The following is a 19,447-nucleotide window of genomic DNA, read 5'->3' on the forward strand; positions in this document are numbered from 1 at the left end:
GTCGATGGGCAGCGCTTGATTAGATGCAATTTCATGCAATGACTCGATATGTGCCGTAATCAGCGACACATCACGACATCGATCCGGAGGAATGTAAATCACGCAAATGAGAAGCGAGAAATCAGCCAGTTGAACACGAACCCACACCTGCTCGACACAACGTCCCGGTGTGCTCTCAACCAGTTGAGCTTTTAAACGACGGTGAACCGCGATGAGAACTCCGCCTCCTATGCTCTTCGAACTGTTATGGGAGCTGCGATCGGTACGAAAAACTTCATAATTTGACCCATATCCCAGGACGGATATCGTATTTTCGTTGAGCCACGTTTCCGAAAGAGCAATGATGTAACAATCATCCGTGCATGCCAATCGGTAATCGTCAATGCATGTATTAACGCCACCTACATTTTGGTAGTAAACATACAAATTGGAAGAACCATTTCTGCGACTGTAGCATCGTCGGGAGTTGGCGGTAGGACACTGATTGGCGGGCACCAGATGTTCTGGTTGCGATTGTCCTCAAACTCGCGGAAAAGTACACCTTGGGGCCACGAATCAGGATCAAGTGCAGCGTCGCGAAATTTAGGAAGCAGCCCGACTTTGAAAGAAACGAAATTCAGGCTATTGACGTCGATTCTTTTTTTCACCAACGATACAACCTTAATCTCGTCTTTACAATTGAGACCGTCTCTAGTGATCTGTTCTACCATTTCTTTGGTAACGCTAGGATGAAACCGGGACAAATAAATCCACACTAACGGAGATGATGAAACCGTTTGAATGTTGCAGTTATCAACGTGTTTCCGCCCAGAAAATAAAGAATTGGCGGGTTCGTATACGTCTTCGCGACGACGCTTAGCAGTCGGATGAGATAAATCAGTGTTTGAAACACTCTTATCGTTTTTTCGTCCCGGCGTGGAAACAGATACTTTGCGGGTAAGACGAGATATTTGCTGGCTATTTTTCGAAATTTCGATCTTCAGCTCAACACACACCGATTCCATTCTCTCGGAAATCGCCGAAATCGCACATCCAACAGAAGATATAGACTCCCGGAAACGAACGAGTTTTGGCACACCGATCACATGCATTGGTCATATCGCAATGATCTGAGACAGATGACATTGAAACACAGATAGCGCTGCAGTCACGTAAAAACTCTGGGAACTGGATGTCTTACTGATGTGTTGACTATGATCAGTTATATTGTGCACTCAATGAATCACCAACGGCTGCAAAAAACTGATCGAAAAACACTCTCCAAACACTGCCCTCCAGAACCAGATAGAAGCCAACCAAATTAGCAACCGAGTAGCGCACCACAAACAGAATATAAACGTTCAATAACCAAAAAAAAATAATTTACTGGAGCTCACGGCACAGCAACAATGGCAGTAAGTTGTTTACAAAGTCAAGTTGGATGAAGCAGAAGCGCTTCTAAAACTGAACAGAACAAGAGGAGAGAAAATAATGGAATGAAGAAGAAAGAAAGGAATAAAAAAAGAAGGAAGGAAGGAAGAAGAAAAGAGAAAAATTACCATACTCGTCCAGAACAAGCAAAGCGCATCAAAAAAAAAGAAGGAAAAGGAAAAAAGGAAGAGAAAAAGAAGAAAAGAGTAAAAGAGAAAAAGGAAAAACTAAAAGATATCGCAATGGAATGGAATGGAATGTTGGTTAATATAGTTAATATTGGAAATGTTGGTAAGAAAATAGTATTATTGCATACAACTAACTTTTACATTCAAGGAACAAAATAACATGCCATCAAAGGACGGAGTGAAATAATGTAGAAGGAAAAAATAAAACGGAACTCAGTTGAATTGAACAATAGGGGATAAGGTAACACAAAACTAAAGGTAAGGAAATCAACATTATTATAAAAATGCTGGGTAACAATGTAATTTCCTCATATTGAAAGAGGCGTTTATATGGCGCGCATGCGCTAATTCGGCCTGATACAAATTAACGGGGAGGGCAATACGTTTTGGACAGGGCTGTAAAAAGCTGATTGGAACCCTTTCCCCACCAAAATGTAATATAAGGAAACTATAAGGAATCCTTTGAAGCGTTTTCTTCTTGGTGGAACAACAACTTGACCAAATTGGTACTGCATAAAGCATGGCTGGTCTGAGAATTTGTGTATGAATTAATAATTTGTTTTTAAACAGAGCTTGGAATTTCTGTTTATAAGAGGATATAAACATTTAATATATTTATTACACTATATTTAATTTCTTTTTCGAAATTCTTAACTATGTTTTTCAAAGCAACATCACGAGAACGTTGATATTGTCGTCGTAGAACATTCTTCAATCGAATTAGTAGTTGAAGATTGTCATCGAAGATAGGAGAATTTAATTTAGTTTGAAATTTGGGAACTGAAAAATTTCTAGCTACGAAATGCTTGTAATGCTTTAATTTTCTATTGCTGTGTCGATATCCGCAGAATTTTCTGAAATTATTTCATGATCAACATGATTTTTAATGTAAGATCTGTAATCCAACCAATTAGCTCCATTGTAGTTGAATATAGAACAAACTGGATCAATTCTAGTTTCGTTGGAAAGTCTGAATGTCACAGGAAGATGATCTGAGTCAAACTCAGCATGTGTAATCGGTTCACTACAAATGTGACCCGATCAATTGTAGAGGGGTTTTTCACGAAACAGAAACAAATCGGATTACTTGGATGAAGACTCTAAAGTTACTCAGCAGAGAGTTGATTATGAAGTATTTTACCATTACTGTTATTTTGCCTACAATTCACTGGACATGCTTTGCATTCAAATTCCCTTATTACGAAAAATTTCGATCGATATCTTGTGAGTTTTTGTAAATCGCCTTTAAAGAAATTTAATTCTTCGCCGGTGCATTGGAATGGCTAATATGCTCCAGCGATGAAATCAATTCCATGAATGGTTTCAACTTCGATTCCCAAGTTTTCAATAACTTTAGTATTGAAAGAAGGTAAAATTCGATGTTTAATTTGCCGTTGGACAAACATGGCAACTTCACCACCCATTCCAGTAAACCTGTCAAATCTGTTAAAATATACAATGCGAAGCAATATAAATGATTGCACAGCATTCGATTGTAAACATACAATTTAACATTCAATGAAAGCTCTATACAATTACCGCCTGTGATGAAACTATGTTATGAAAGCTTTATAGTGAAAGCTTCAATGTGACATTCGCCTTTAGGTAGACTTACACGCTGTATGTAAACACATTAATATAGGGTATATATTAAGGTGAAATGTAGCATCATAAAATGCGCGCAAAATTTTATCCGCTTCAGTTGAACGAACCGTCGCACAAAGCATACCAAGAAAAACGGACACATAGAAACAAAAACTTTTCTCAATGATTGAGCGCAGTGGGTTTACCTCTCGTTATATTGGCTTGTAAAAAATACTGGACGTAATGGATTTAGAAATCCTTCACACTTTGAATATATGCTAATTCAATTGTTATTGTTAGTGATTACTCTTACACTAGAGCTATAAATCATGAGTAATTATGAATGACTAACATGAGGTTATATGTATATGTATTGACCAACTTGCTAACCATGTATATGCCTGTTGTTTTTCAATGTTTATCACATTGTTTGTATCACGATAATACTTGGTTTGTATTTCATTCAGTAGCTTGTCAATGATGAAGTTATAGTTTTGCTATAAAAATTGCTACAATCTAAAATAATACCTGTTATACGATAACACACAACCAGGCTTTATTGCTTCAGCAACATCAATGCATTGAACTCAACAGAATTGGACATTATTAGCATTATAAATGACAGTTACTTAGAAAATAAACGATTTCTTTCAATACCCATTTTATTGTATTCAACTCGTTTTCATTTCAACCCAAAACCCAATGCTGCCTAAATTCGGGTCATTATTTGATATGTAATTTTTGCTCACGATATAATGCCACCGAGTCCACCGTGCATTTCTCACACCACCTCAATACGAAACAGTAGCGCGCAAAGCAATAAAAAAATGCGGAAAAGTTTATGTAAACTTTTTCAAATTTCGGTTATTTTAGCTAAAATTTTATAATTTTGAGTTGCATTTTCAGATTCTTTGTGAAATTCTGCTACAAACACTACTTCTCAGTTCTAAAATCATCCCCGTGGAACGGAACAGTTACCGTTTATACATTTCAAAACCCAATTACGGCTCGGCAAAGCAAAATTTCAAAATTCTAAGAATACTTAGTCATGATAAATTTGATTTCGAAAACTTAAGTGTTTTTGGTTTTTCGAAAATCGGTCTAGTTTTTGAATAATTGATCAAAAACGCGATTTTCGCATTCCGCTACATTTCATCTTAATGTCAAGTAGGACGGTGTATCATAAGTAGGGCAGTGTTAATATAATGCATGAAATGAATTATATATCGATAATGTATTTTGTTAGTATTTAGAGACTTGACGAATTGAATTCGAATAAATTACCTTTTATCTTCAAACCTGTTACCAAAAGTGTATCGATATACATTTGGTAATTTCCAACAGGTTATGGGTCCAGAACTTAACTGGAGCAGCATAGTTTAGATTGTTGGATAAACAATCTTTTGGGGTCAGCGCTTCGGTTAGAAGTAGCGAGCAGTGACGTTTCGGGAAGAAACGAATAGTTGTAACATCCGGTTAGGATGAATCCAGTGTTTCACTGGAACAGCTAAATCGAGATTGTTGGGTAAACAATTACTCTTGATTTAGTAGTGGCGTTTCGGTTAGAAGCAACGTTTCGGAAAGAAACAAATAGTTGTAACATCCGGTTAGGATGAACCCAGTGTTTTACTGGAGAATCATTCGAGATCTAGAATAGATAGGATACATCGTAAGCAGCGAGAATACACGCTCTAATCATCGCTCAGAAAGTTACAATAACGTTAAAGGAGCATTTCTGGTACTTTCCAACGAAGAGTTGTATGTAGAATAGAGATCTGAAATCAAAAGAATGTTCCTGAATGTAGAAGCCGGGGAAGAGAAGCAGACTGGGCAATATCTATCTAGCTTCTAAGTACGCAACTAAACGGCGAGTTGCACGGTGTTTCGGTTGCAACGAGATCAGAGACTTCAAGAACAAATATTTTCTAATGGAAATGTTTATGGAAAAGGAGAAAGAGGAATTCTTGAAGCAGAAGAATTGAGCAATGACTACCAGCGTGAATGCAAACAAAAGGATTAGATTTGTTGTAGATTCAGAAGTAAGCAATGACATCAACTATTACAGAATACTGGATGACGTCAGATTAAAAAAAAAAGATTGACATCTCTACTGCATAATCGGCTGAGAATCTTCGGGTTACGAAGATTGGTAAAACGAAACTAAAGTGCTGTGGATAGCAGTACGATTAAAGTTTCGATTTTGTACAACATTTTCTTTACTTTTGATGTTGAATTTACTTTCGGTTAGAAGGGTAGGAAGACACTGTAAAAAAAATCACATTTATCGATAATTTATTATTTTCATGTACACAGGCGAAGTTATCGCTTCGAGAAGTCTCATGGATGAGTTGTTCCACTTGGTTTATCTCGGGAAGAAAAGACTAAGAAATATGCATTTTTGGGAAACAAGTAAGTTTTGACACTTGGCATAGAAGGCTCGAGCATTTGAGCAAAGTTTAGAGAAACAAGAATGGTTGAGGGAATCAATCTAACTTCGAAAGACATACGTACGAAAAACAACCGAAACTGAATCATTAAAGAGTCTTTGGATGCCTACCAACAAATATTATATTTGTAAGTTATCCAATTCATAGTTTCGTGAAATGGAACCAGCATACACGTTTAATGAGAGAAAACTATCTGGTGAACATTTAACATTATTTAAGTAGTTGTAAAAAATACAAAAATCGCATAGTGGGGACGGGTATAGCGTGATGGGATAGTCGATGCCTTTCACGCAGCCCGCCTGGGTTCGATTCCCAATCCCGCACATAGGGTCAGAAAGTTTTTCTGGTCCGAAGAGGCGAATGACCTAAGATGTTAAAGCCTCTATAATTGAAACAAAAAAAAAATCGCATAGTGAAGATATGAAGTTGTGTCACTAGGAATAATGTTGAATATTTAGTCAGCGATGATTGAGAAGATGATGGAACACTCATCAAAGAAGATCAATGAGAAACACTTGGAAAAAGTGATTTTGAAAGCAGATGTAAAATTCAAACTGAAAGCCGAGATGACGAAAATGGAGGGAATTCATTACGTGGAATCAAGACAGAGAAGAAGTTTCCCACTTAGTACTGGGATTACTCTGCAGTAGTAGCTATACTGTACTATCTGAGGCAAAAATCACAGAAGAACCATTTAGGGAACTGCTAGGATGTCTACAATACCTTTCGTTTATTTATTTAACCAAAAATGGTTATCCTGACTTCATAGGATTTGTGAATGCAGACTATGAAATGATCCTAATGAGAGGAAATCTGTTTCAGGATACGTGTTTCGATTATACGGTAATTAAGTTTCGTGGTTAACGAAACGGCAACCAACAGTCAGCTTATCTACAACCCGAACTGATAGCGCTTTGTTCAGATACGAAAGAAGTTGCGTGGTTAAATCAACTTCTCTACGAATTGGATGTAGTCATAGAGCCATTCGTTATAATGGAGGACAGTATTCCATGTATAAACATCGGGCAGGAGCCAAGATCACATCAAAGGATGAAAAACTTGGACATCAAATGTTTCTTCATCCGTGAACTCATCAAGAAGGGAAAAACTGAAACTGAGGTTCATCGCGAAAGTCGAGCAACCAGCAGATGCTTTCATTTAGGGGTTACCTAAAACCATAGAAAGTTTTTAAGTGTATTGAATGTTCAAATTGCGGGGAAGTGTTGAAATATACAATGCGAAGCAATATAAATGATTGCACAGCATTCGATTGTAAACATACAATTTGACATTCAATGAAAGCTCTATACAATTACCGCCTGTGATGAAACTATGTTATGAAAGCTTTATAGTGAAAGCTTCAATGTGACATTCGCCTTTAGGTAGACTTACACGCTGTATGTAAACACATTAATATAGGGTATATATTAATGTCAAGTAGGACGGTGTATCATAAGTAGGGCAGTGTTAATATAATGCATGACATGAATTATATATCGATAATGTACTTTGTTAGTATTTAGAGACTTGACGAATTGAATTCGAATAAATTACCTTTTATCTTCAAACCTGTTACCAAAAGTGTTTCGATATTCATTTGGTAATTTCCAACAATATCGACGAACCACATAATGTAGCTGTGGCTTTTAAATTTGACATTTGGTTTCTGTCACAATGGCAATATGAATTTTGTGAAATTTGAGAATATTATAAAATTCATCTTCACTCGATTTTAACTCGAGCATTCCAATTTAAAATATTTGAATAATTATTTAACATCACTGTTAAATTTCAAATTCATTATAATATCATTTGCAAATAGCCATTCCACTTGAAATGCTTCAGAAAGTGATGAAGTCAAATTCATTCGGCTGATCGTTTGAAAAAGTTGATCTTGTAGGTAGATCATCCGTTATATCGTTTAAATCGACTTCGTTTAAAGAAGCGAATGGCATTGAAGGAATATTGGTAGGTAGATATCTCCCTGTTACGCTAGTGTAATTGTCATTAGAAGAAGATGACTTGACCGATCTACCTATTAATAAATTGTTTTCGTTAGAAGACGAACTGGAAGGCGTCCCTGATTTGGCATTAAAAATGCCTTACTCTTCACTATATGGGGCCGGGTGTCAATTAAAAGTTTCAAAAATAGTCGCGTAACCTTTTTGTATCATAATTTTAATCGTTAATAACTCGGTCATTTGTTGATGGATTGTTATAATTTAACAATCAATCGATTTATTTATTTATTTATTTACATGTAATCAACAGACAATGTGTAGTCCCAATGATTAAAAACTATTCCTATTTCTAAGTATGTTTAAAAAAATCGTTTGAATTCTGCTACGCGTAATGTGAAAATTGAATCCGGCAGATACTCGATTGAAAGTTCCTTGTAGACCAATAATAGCACCGTTATATCCATAATTCGTACGGCTAAGAGGCAATCGAAGAAAGACGTTATTCCGAAGAGTTCTACTGCGTACATTTAAAGAAATTTCGCTGAGGAGTGCAGGGCAGTCTATTTTGTTGTTCAACATGTCGGCGATCAACATAGCACGTTTCACGTCGAATGCCAAGGGTGTCGAGTCCAATCAATAATCCACGGCTTTCGTAGCTAGGCAGCTCGTAAGGGTTATTCCAAGGTAGCTGTCGAAGAGCAAAACGAACGAATCTGCGCTGTATTGATTCTATTCGGTAGGAGTCGTTAAGGTAATATGGGTTCCATATCGTAGAGCGGACTCGAGCGTTGTACGAATAAGTGAGCAATATAAAGACTTTAAACAGTAAATGTCTGTGAAATGTTTTGCTATTCTCATTACAAATCCTAAACTACGAGATGCCTTTGCTACAATAAAGTTGATATGCTGCTTGAAAGACAATCGACGAGCGTCTAGAATTACACCGAGATCCTTAACACACGTGGTTCTGTTGATCACTACTTCATCAAGGCAGTAGTTGTATCTTATAGGAACTTTTTTGCGTGTGAACGTGATGATTGAGCATTTATCAATGTTCAAAGCCATTTAATTTACCTCACACCACTTGGAAAAAATTTCAAGTTGGTGTTGGAGGAAAACAGCATCCTCGTTACTTCGAACTATTCGGAATAGCTTGAGATCATCAACGAAAGATAAACGTGGACAATTTAGAGAAAGATTCACATCGTTAAAATACAGGAGGAAGATCAGAGGTCCGAGATGGCTGCCTTGTGGAATCCCAGAAGAAGCGATGAACTCTTTGGATACAGCGTCATTTATCTTGATTGCTAATCGGCGATTATTAAGGTATGAGAAAAACCAACGCAGCATGTTAGAACCGAATCCCAATCTGTCTAACTTAGCAACAGTAATGGCGTGGTTAATTTTGTCAAAGGCAGCGGAAAGGTCCGTGTAGATAACGTCAGTTTATAAACCGCAGGATATAGCAACCGTCACAAACGTCGTGAAGGTCAAAAGATTGGTAGTCGTAGACCGTTTCGGCATAAACCCATGTTGTGTTTCTGCAATAAACCATCTACAATGGTTGAATATAGATTCAAGTATCACCATTTCGAAAAGCTTTGGAATAGCACTGAGCGAGGTAATTCCACGGTAGTTGTCGATGTCTTTTTTGTCTCCTTTTTTATGAACTGGAAACATGTATGAAAACTTCCAGGAATCAGGGAAGATCCCAGATGTTAGCGATAAACGAAAAATTTGGCAGATAGGTGAAATTAAACTGATGGAGCATTTTTCACAAAGATTGCAGAAATACCATCGGGTCCGGAAGAGCTCGAAGATTTCATTTTGGCGATAGCCATTTTTACTGAATCTTCGTCAACACTGATAGTATCCAACAACTGATGTGATACTGGAACGTTCATTGCTGCTTGGGCGATTTTGTTCGGTGACAACACTTGATTGGAGAAAACGCTGGAAAACTTTTCGGAAAACAGTTGATAAATTTCATTTAGATTAGTTCCAACCCTTATCCCATATACCATCGACGAGGACAAATTCGATTCTTTTCGTTGGTCGTTTACGTACTTCCAAAAAGATTTAGGATCAGACTTCAATTTGTTCTGAGCATTCTGAAGGTAACGTGCGTAGCAACGTTTTGCTGTCCATTTATATAAAGAGTTGATGTGTACGTAGTTTGCGCGCAGGTCATACCCGCCATGCTTGGAATATTTTTTTAACGCAGATCTTTTAGATGATTTTAATCAATTCGGAAACTTTTAACTTAAACATGTATAACGACGTCGTTTCAGTATTTCAATAGCAATTATTGAAAAAATGGTTGGAATCGACCTATGTTTTCATCCACCAATCCCTGTTGTACAAAATGACGTCAACTTCTTGTTCGGCGTAGGAGGCTTTGCGTCATGCATAAAAAAACACCGCATCGTTGTGGGTAGTATGAAGAGAAATCTATAAATATATGCTGCACAATATTTCTTTGCCTAGTTGATGTTTGACTGTGAATGAAACAAGTAGCTCATCCAGTGAGCTGATGACTGGATTGTATATGCGTTCAGTTGCTGGATTGTCGCTTTTGCATTATGTGTTGGTGAAATTTCCTGTTGTCTGCGCAACACTGTGTTCGCTTGAGTATCTTATATATCATCTAGCTATTGAAGAACCGAATCAGCGTGGTTACCGATTCTTTTGAAATATCCCATGTATTTAACATATTTTTGGTCGATTTTACCATAAAAAATGCCTTACACTTCGCTTCCCGAGGCTGGGTGTCAATTTAAAACATGCAAAACTAATTGTGTAACATTTTGAACGCATATAACTCAGTCATTTGTTGATAGATTTATATAATTCAACAACCAATCGATTGGGAAACATTTAACTTAAACTAATGAGATAACGTCATTTGAATATTTCAATTGTATACCATTGAAAAATTGAATTTGAATTTGAGTATTTTATTTTGGTTCTCTGGTAACTTTCAGGTCAATTTAGAATTATCGGCGATAGATTTTTCGGATCTAATTTGCAGTGCTTTTTCCTCGATGATTTGTTAATGGATTTTCCTCATCTAAATGATTCCAAAGCTTCAATATTGTAATCTTAAAACTGTTTTAATTTGGCAACGGATCGGTTTGCATACCTAAATCTCCATTCCCATACGAACAAAACGGTGGCGCGCAAATGAATTCAGTATAAAGTTGTGTGATGATGATAATCATAGATACTTATTTTTCATTATATGTAACTGAACAGGAATTAAACGCTTCAAAAGATTCAAAATTAAATTCTGAAACTTATCTAAAATCGGCCTCCTCGGTTTAGTAGTATAAATGAGTTCCACAGGCTCACATATACAGTACAATTAGATGCAATATCATATAGCATCAAAGATAAACTCAAGGTAAGTTTACCTGCGATTTTACATGTATCGTTTGAATAGGAACCCTCGTAGAAGTTGGTTAACCGCCAGTTTCAGTTTAAATATTATTTGCTTCAAAACAATAAGCGTCTGATGGCTACACGCGTTGTAACTATGACAATGTTCACTCATGTGTTCATCAAATTAAATATGAACAAAATTTCGGAGTTTTGTTGCGTATCCATTCCGTATATTCCTAATATGCCAAAGCGAGAATCAATGTAAGTAAATAAATATTTTATGCGGACTGTTTCACATGTTTTCTTCCTCGTATTGTTGCCATATTATTTACCGACACTTTCCGAAGATTATCGACGATTTTGAAGAATGATTGATAAAATTACACTATTACTGAGTTCACTGGTACAACATTTTTGGTTCAAATAAATAAAATCTTCTCTTGGATCGATTAACTGTTTATAAAATATGTTAATAAGTATTTACGTTTCTCGAAAATTATTATCATTAAATTAAAATAGTTTCATTTGTTCAGGTTTAAATCTTTAGGTTGTTTGTATCTAAAATTGAGCTTTCAAGTAACTTTGAATTCATCATAATTGACTTCTAGTTAAAGGACGTTATTCAAAAACTTAACAATGTTAAAATTTGTGGAAAGGAATCAAAATTGAATAGAATCAATTATCAAGAAAGAATCTAACTTTTAGTTTAGTGTATCATCATCATTATCATCTTTATTTTTGTATTAATTATGAAGACCCTAGAAATACTTGAATACAACCCTCTATTTTTTTGTTTTGTTTACAATAGAAGAATTAAATGGTAGTTGGCTACCTGTTATAAAAGCATAACTGTCATTAGAAGAAGATGATGACGAGGTCGATCTACCTGTCAATAAATTGTTTTCGTTAGAAGACGAATTGGAAGGCGTACCTTTTTTGTTTTAAATTCGAAAAAATAAGTGTCTTAGAAAAATTAGGCGTGGCATTTGTAACGTTTTTTTGATATTCAGGTATGTTCTGTAAATTTAAGGTCGTTGATTTGACTTGTTGTCTACGCAAACGAGCGTTTAAAGTTTTTCCCTGACAGGACATTTCAAATAATTGGATTTATGATTTCCATCGCAATTTGAACATGAAAATTTATCAGTGGTTTCATTCATTGGACAAACGTTTTTCGAATGCGATTTACCACAATTCAAACACCGTATATCCATATGAAATTTTTTGGTTCCATGGCCGAAGCCTTGGCAACAACGACATTGCGTTAAGTTTGCAATACGATTATGGCGTTTATAATGCCCAAGGCTTTGGATGATGAGCTACCGCGTACCCCCCTTTGGCGGATGGGAGTGGGAGTCAATTTATACTTCGTATTGACAAAGTCGAACCATACTGAGATCGATCGATCGTTCGCTTCTAAAAGTAAAAAGATGAAAATTATCATGTTATCTGGATCGATCTCGGAGTGGACAGGACTAATACTGGAATTGGTCACCAATTTTAATTATCTTGATCTAGTTGGGATGAATATTAATATATAATAGTCGTCCTGAACTGGTAGATTTAATTTAAAAAAGAGGACTATTGTTATCAGGAATAGGAGTAAATTGACATCTTGTAAACCGTTTAGGAGCTTTCAAACCTTTCCGATCCGGTTCGGTATCGGTACTAATGTTTACAAATTGCAATGACGGCGAAACTGATTGATCAGGTGTAAATACACTCTCAAATCGGGAAAGGTTTGAATGTACTTAGATTTCTCTAACTTTGACACAGATGTCATTTTCAAACAGAAAGTGTGAGATGTGTGTTTCTGGAAGATAACGGTTCACGTGGACCATTTCATACAATCACAACTAGTATTTCTTTACGAAATACATGTAGTTCTTGTTTCCTGGATGCGTGCTCAAAACTAGAGAGCCCAAAACCTAAAGTGCTCTAAAGCAGTCAAAATGATTACATTCTCTCTTCAAGAAAAAAAAACTGATAGAATAACTGAAAGCTAGTGCAGTGTGCCTTAGTGCATATATCGTTAAATAAAGAATAAAACCTATTTTAATCCACCTAGTGGTGTAATGATGCCTTTCTCATATTACTCATTACATCATAAATATAACCAGTTCGTGCAGTCGACAATTGCTTACGGTCGAGACGATAGAAACAAAGACAATACAGTGTAGTGAACAATAGAGTGTACGAAATGGGCAAATACGATTTAACAAAGCCTGAAACTCGGCCTACAAGGCCAAATTCAATTTTGTATTGATTTCAAGCGCTGCAAAGTTAGACCAGCAGCAACCGAAATTGAAATCTTGCTTAAGGAACGAATGCATCTAAAACGTTACTGATAAAAGTGAGATTCAATTCAACAAGGCGTCTAACTGTGTGTACATTATGTTCAGACGTGAAAAAGATGCAATTGCATTTGCTTCGGTTAATAACGGGGTGCACCGTATTGATCATGACAATGTTAAATATAAAATCCCTGTGTACATGGTGGAAAATGCCATAGAAGTACGCGTGCATGACTTTCCCCCGCAGACCAGCGATGGGTATGTTCGGGAGAGTATGTCGCAGTACGGTGAAGTTCTTTCCATCGAAAGGGAATTATGGCGGAATTTTTTTCCGGGTATCCGGAATGGCGTGCGAGTGGTACGTATGCAACTACGTAAACCATCTTACATCATTTGTGATCATGACGGGATACATCCGTGTAAAACACTGATTACGTATGCAAATCAACTGGTTACGTGTCAGTTTTGTGAACAACCTGCACACTACGGCAAACCTTGCACTGAAACTGCAAAAAGGACATCTTCAAACAAAAATAAGGACAACCGCCCAACAACGGAAACTAGTGAGCGCAGTACTCCTGTTGTACCATCAAACCCACCAGCAACTGCAATTAATGCACAACAAGGCGCGTCTACAGCAACTAACAACCAACCCAAGAATGTGAATTACAAGAAAAACGAAAAAGAAAACGGAAACCAACAACGATACCACCGATGCGGCAATGGAGGACGAGACAAGCCACGAACAAAGTGCCCCTCACTCATCGCAAGATAAAAATGGAAGCTCCTCTCCCCCTAGAAAAAGGGTGACAACGAGATCCAACGGTAAAAAATTATTTTATCTAATAAAAACATGGCTCATTCGGCCACGTAAAGCTTGTACGCAAATTGGCCTGATTAAAAAAAAAATTATAAAAAAATAATAAATATAACCGTGAAATTCGCAAAAACAACTGTTCAATAGAAATAGGAAAATTTGTTCGGACCTAATCTCACAAACTCTATAAATCCAGTTTACCTGTAGTTCCGGTACCGAAAATGGTATCCACAACAAATTAGGAATTCCGTACGAAACTGTAAGACTTTTCTTTTGACTTTTTGTGAAAATCGATTTGGCTATCTCCAAGATAAATGAGTGAGATCCTTTTTGCAGTTTTAATCACTATTTCCAATTCTTCCGAAACCGGATTCAGATGAACGGAATAGCCGAAGTTGGTTCGTTTCGTACCAACAAATATGACCAACCAATTGGAACAGTTTTGAACGTAGTTAAACCTATACTTACTATCTCATGCTCTATTTCGATGAAACCAATTAAACGAAATCTAACAAACGAAACGAACCAGAGTTTCTGTTACTTTTGCATATTTAAGTCAAGCTAAACAGCATAAATTAGCAGCATAAAACATGTATTATTATTATGATTATGATTATTATTATTATTATTATTATTATTATTATTATTATTAATCTTATTATTATTATTATTATTATTATTATTATTATTATTATTATTATTATTATTATTTTTATTAATAATATTATTATTATAGTTATTATTATTATTCCTTTATTCTTGATAATCTATTAGCTTGAGATATCAACAGGTTTCTCCGTTAGTCGGTGTTGAACAGTCGTTCGCACCGCACGCGTATAGCTCTTGGCTCCTGGAAATTTTTTCTGGCTACCTAAAGTTTCATTGATTCAAAGCTTCAGTCTTTTTCAAGGCTGCCTGAATCACTAACAGTCTTTTTAATTAGTCAACCTTCCCCAAGGCTATACAAAGAGTGATATTAGAGTGACTAAGTGATACAAAGAGTGATATTAGAGTGACTAAGTTATACAAAGAGTGATATTAGAGTTTCCGGTTTTACGTACAAGCCAAGATGCCAGGAATCACTGTTAAAGACGTCGATCAGGACAAAGTTGTCCAGGGCGTTGCGCTTTTTCTAAAGAAATCCGGCAAATTGAAGGTTCCCGATTATATTGATCTGATCAAAACTGCTAAGTACAAGGAACTTGCCCCCACAGATCCGGACTGGTTCTACGTGCGGTGTGCCTCGATTTTGCGACGATTATATCATCAAAGTCCATCGGGTGTTGGTTCGATAACTCGTATCTATGGAGGTCGTCAGCGTAACGGTGTTCGTCCATCACATTTCTGTCGTGCTGATGGTAGTGCTACCCGAAAAGCTGTTCAAGCACTGGAACAATCAAATTAATCGAAAAACATCCAGAAGGTGGTCGCAAATTAACCAGTCAGGGCCAGCGTGATTTGGACCGCATTGCCGCTCAGATTATTAGCAAACAGCGGGCAGCCTTGAAAAAGGAAGCTGCCACCATTGTACTGGCTTAAACTACATTGTTTACACTTAAAGATGTAAGAGTATAAGAGTAGAGTGACTAAGAAATTAATCAGCCTTTTTTTAAGGCTAGCTATTCATAGAACTATTCTTCGAACTAATCAGTCTTGTACTACCAGAACGTTGGAGGCATGAACATGCACATCAACGACTATTTGCTGGCTTACTCGGATGATTGCTTCGACATCATCGCTCTTTCTGAGACGTGGTTCAGTGATTGTACGCTATCCGTTCAAGGTTTTGGATCCAACTACGAAGTCTTCCGTACCGATCGCAGCCCCTTAAATAACTCAAAAACTATTGGAGGCGGGGTGCTTATTAGAGATGGTCGGGTATCGGGTATTTTACCCGAAATCCGACCCGTACCCGTACCCGACGGGTTTTTGGTCGGGTACGGGTAAAAATTTTTATTTTCAATCGGGTACGGGTCGGGTACGGGTAAAAAATTTTACTACTCACTCGGGTACGGGTCGGGTACGGGTAAAAAAATTTACCGCTCACTCGGGTACGGGTCGGGTACGGGTAAATTTTTTTTTCGGATCGATTACCCGACCATTTGTACTTCAGATAAATATGTTTACACGTTGACGAGATTTTTTCATTGCAAAACAGTTCTTCCGAAAAATAATCAATTTGATTCAAGGGGTTTTGACATTCGCGCTTAGGACCAGACCTATCAACTGGCATCTTTTTCCAGAAAAAAACATTTTTTTCTTCATGAATAGTTATGTGAATATTTCCCGCCCTACTTTGTTTATAACATATTTAATAAGACACACTGCCTTAGCTCTATGATGTTGCAGTCGGAATCTACTTTTCACGTAGGTTTTAATGGACTGCCATTTTAAAGCTGTTTAATGCACAATCCAGTAAAAATTATTTGATTCATGTACTGCCCATACTCGCATATCAGTCTCATATCGATTTTCGCCAATTTTGAGTTAGCTTGAGGTATGGAGTCTTTCCTCAATATACTCTCAGAAATTGCAATGAAAGTTGAGGGTTTGTTCAGTAAAATATAAAAAAAATATCAACTCATTTCTGTGTCCCATATGCTAAAGTACCCGCATATCAGTACCATTCAGTGCAAAATTTCAATAATTTCATTTGTTGCAATATTGGAACAGCAAAGGTGTATTACCGATATTTCATGTAATAATACCAAGATTTAGCATTAGGGAGCAAATCAAAGTCTTGGCATTACATTCCTTTCGTGGAATTTGGCCTTTCTGTTTCAACAGACTTCGCAGCCGATTCTTAGCGTACAGAATCATTGCATGGCTAGTACTATGAATGACACTAAGAATCCTTCCAGGTCGGGGCTCGAACATACGACAGCTGGCTTGTAAGACCAGCGTCCTATGCATTGAACCGCCAACCCGGGACCAGCAATAGGGAGCACAATAAATAAAAAAAAATCGGAAATAAACTTTTGATCGTCTTTTTCTCAACATGCCGATTTCCCATATGGGACTGATATGCAAGTATGGGCAGTATATAAAATGTAGTGTAGTACTCATATCACATTCAGATACCAGAAAACTGTTATTTTAAATATTGGTTAGAGATTTTCAAAATTTTCATAAAAATCATTGGGATTCTTACCATAAAAACATGAACATTTATTTCAGAAAATCTGCATAGAAGTTCTTATTATTCTGCACTTCTGGGTGGTGTCACCTCACTTTAAATGTCACCAATTGATGGCACAGCAAGTTGTGCTATATTGCTAGTTAATTTTCGTTTCTTTTCACTGGACTACAAGTGAAAATCTCGATGCGTGACAACGTGGAGTCGCAAAAGTAAGGGCGAAAATCTTTTCTCGTGAAATTTTCACCGTGTTCACTCGTTGAGGGTTCCACCGGTTCAATGGCTGTAAAAACCACCAGCTACCGATAACATCGTGGGTGTGGGTTTGTGAGGCTTATAAAACGGGCATAGTTGACAGATTAATTTAAATCAAAATCATAATTCATTTTGCTTTGTAGTAAAAAATTGTGGCCAAAAAAATTTCCTTCGAATGTTCAAACTACTTACACTTGAAGGACTCACTGTTCACCATGTTCAAAATTGAATTTTTCACATCGGGAATACACGTACGTTGTTTGATTCTTTGGTCAATTCACGTAAACGAACTGATAACACACTATTTATTTTAGGGGATGTTCGCATAACATTCATTTTCGTCACGTATAATATTCAATTTGACATTTGGAATTATTTTACGTGATTTTTCCAGTGATTCGAATGTGAATTTTTATTTGTGTGTCAAGATAATGAGCACGCTTACTTATAGTTCTAAAGAATTGGATCAAAAGTCGCACTGTTTCGTAAAAACCATACCTACCCAAAATTGAGTACAACGGGTATTACGACATATTGGGTAAATATGCTCCTCGAAAAATTTGAGTAGATATTACTCGCTTTTGTTGATATTTGTAAATGAAAATAAAGTACCAAAGACATTGGAAATCTACAGGGTCCGCCATCTAACATTTATTTTTGAACTAGCGGTTATTTCGACATTGGTAACCTAAATGTCACTTCTGATTTGACAGAAACTTAATTGTATCCTTCCGCTGAACGAAAATGGTTGTGTGTACGCTTGAGGACCGCGTGAAAATAGTGCAGTTTTACTTCCAAAATTATGGTAATGTTGCGGAATATGTGCAAAAAATCATCTTCTCGGATGAGGCACATTTTCATCTCGGCGGGTATGTTAATAAGCAAAATTTTCGCATCTGGTGACGGAAAACCCGCACGTCATCATGGAGAAGCCGATCTCAGAGAGTGACGGTTTGGTGCGGATTTTTGTCTGGCCGCATCATTGGGTTTTTTTTCTTAGAAAATGAGGCAGGAGCCGCCGCCACGGTCAATGGCGAGCGGTACCGTGTCATCATTAGCGATTGGTTCTTCCCGTTACTTGAAGAGGAAGACTTGGACATCTTTTGATTCCAACAAGACGGCGCCCCGTGCCACACAGCCAACGCTACGATCGATCATCTGTGCACAGTCCTCGAAGATCGAATTATCAGTCGAAATTCGGATGTCGTTTGGTCGCCTCGGAGCTGTGATTTGACACCGTTAGACTATTATCTTTGAGCGGCTGTCAAAGATAAGTGTTATGTGGACAAGCCAGAGACAATTCAAGCCTTGAAGGATAACATTCGTGCATCCATAGCTGAAATAAAGCTGCATACAATCGAAAATGTATTAAAAAGCTGGACCGACCGTATGGCGTACTGCAAGGCCAGCCGAGGCAGCCATTTGAATGAAATTATATTCCACAATTACCCGGAAGGATTGTAATTTAATATGAAAAAATAAATTTTGAATTCGGATGAACCGTTTGTTTTTTTATGCATGTTTAAAAAAAAATTACATTACATTATTCATGCTTCACAGTGTATTTATATGTTTAAAAGTAAACAAGCATTTTAATGTATTTTTCTTACCAACTAGAGCCTGATACGGCTCGATATCTAAAACACTTTATTTTTTCCATACTGAATTTTGGTAAAATTTTTACTACTCATTCGGGTCGGGTACGGGTACAGGTAATTTTTAATCGGGTACGGGTCGGGTACGGGTAAAATTTTTTATTTTTTTTCGGGTACGGGTCGGGTACGGGTAATTTTTATTTATTATTGATCGGGTACGGGTCGGGTACGGGTAATTTTTTTAATTTTCAATCGGGTACGGGTCGGGTACGGGTAATTTTTTTTGCTGATCACTCGGGTACGGGTCGGGTTCGGGTATAAGAATTTCTATACCCGACCATCTCTAGTGCTTATCGCAGTGCATCGTCGTTTGAAGGCG

At 37.0% G+C, this 19,447-nt stretch overlaps 2 protein-coding genes across 2 annotated transcripts in view; both read left to right on the forward strand.

The window, feature by feature from the left end:
- LOC131438106 (plexin-B) overlaps positions 1–19,447 on the forward strand; it is a 438,124-nt gene that overhangs the window by 233,496 nt on the left and 185,181 nt on the right. The gene's annotated exons all lie outside the window — the stretch shown is intronic.
- LOC131438108 (small ribosomal subunit protein eS19A-like) lies at positions 15,110–17,970 on the forward strand. Its single transcript, XM_058607915.1, is given in 2 exon segments — positions 15,110–15,476; positions 15,479–17,970. Coding segments are annotated over 2 exon segments (468 nt in total). The 5' UTR covers positions 15,110–15,151; the 3' UTR covers positions 15,622–17,970.

The sequence above is a fragment of the Malaya genurostris genome, chromosome 3 (genome assembly GCF_030247185.1).
Source record: "Malaya genurostris strain Urasoe2022 chromosome 3, Malgen_1.1, whole genome shotgun sequence".
Classification (NCBI taxonomy): Eukaryota; Metazoa; Arthropoda; class Insecta; order Diptera; family Culicidae; genus Malaya; species Malaya genurostris.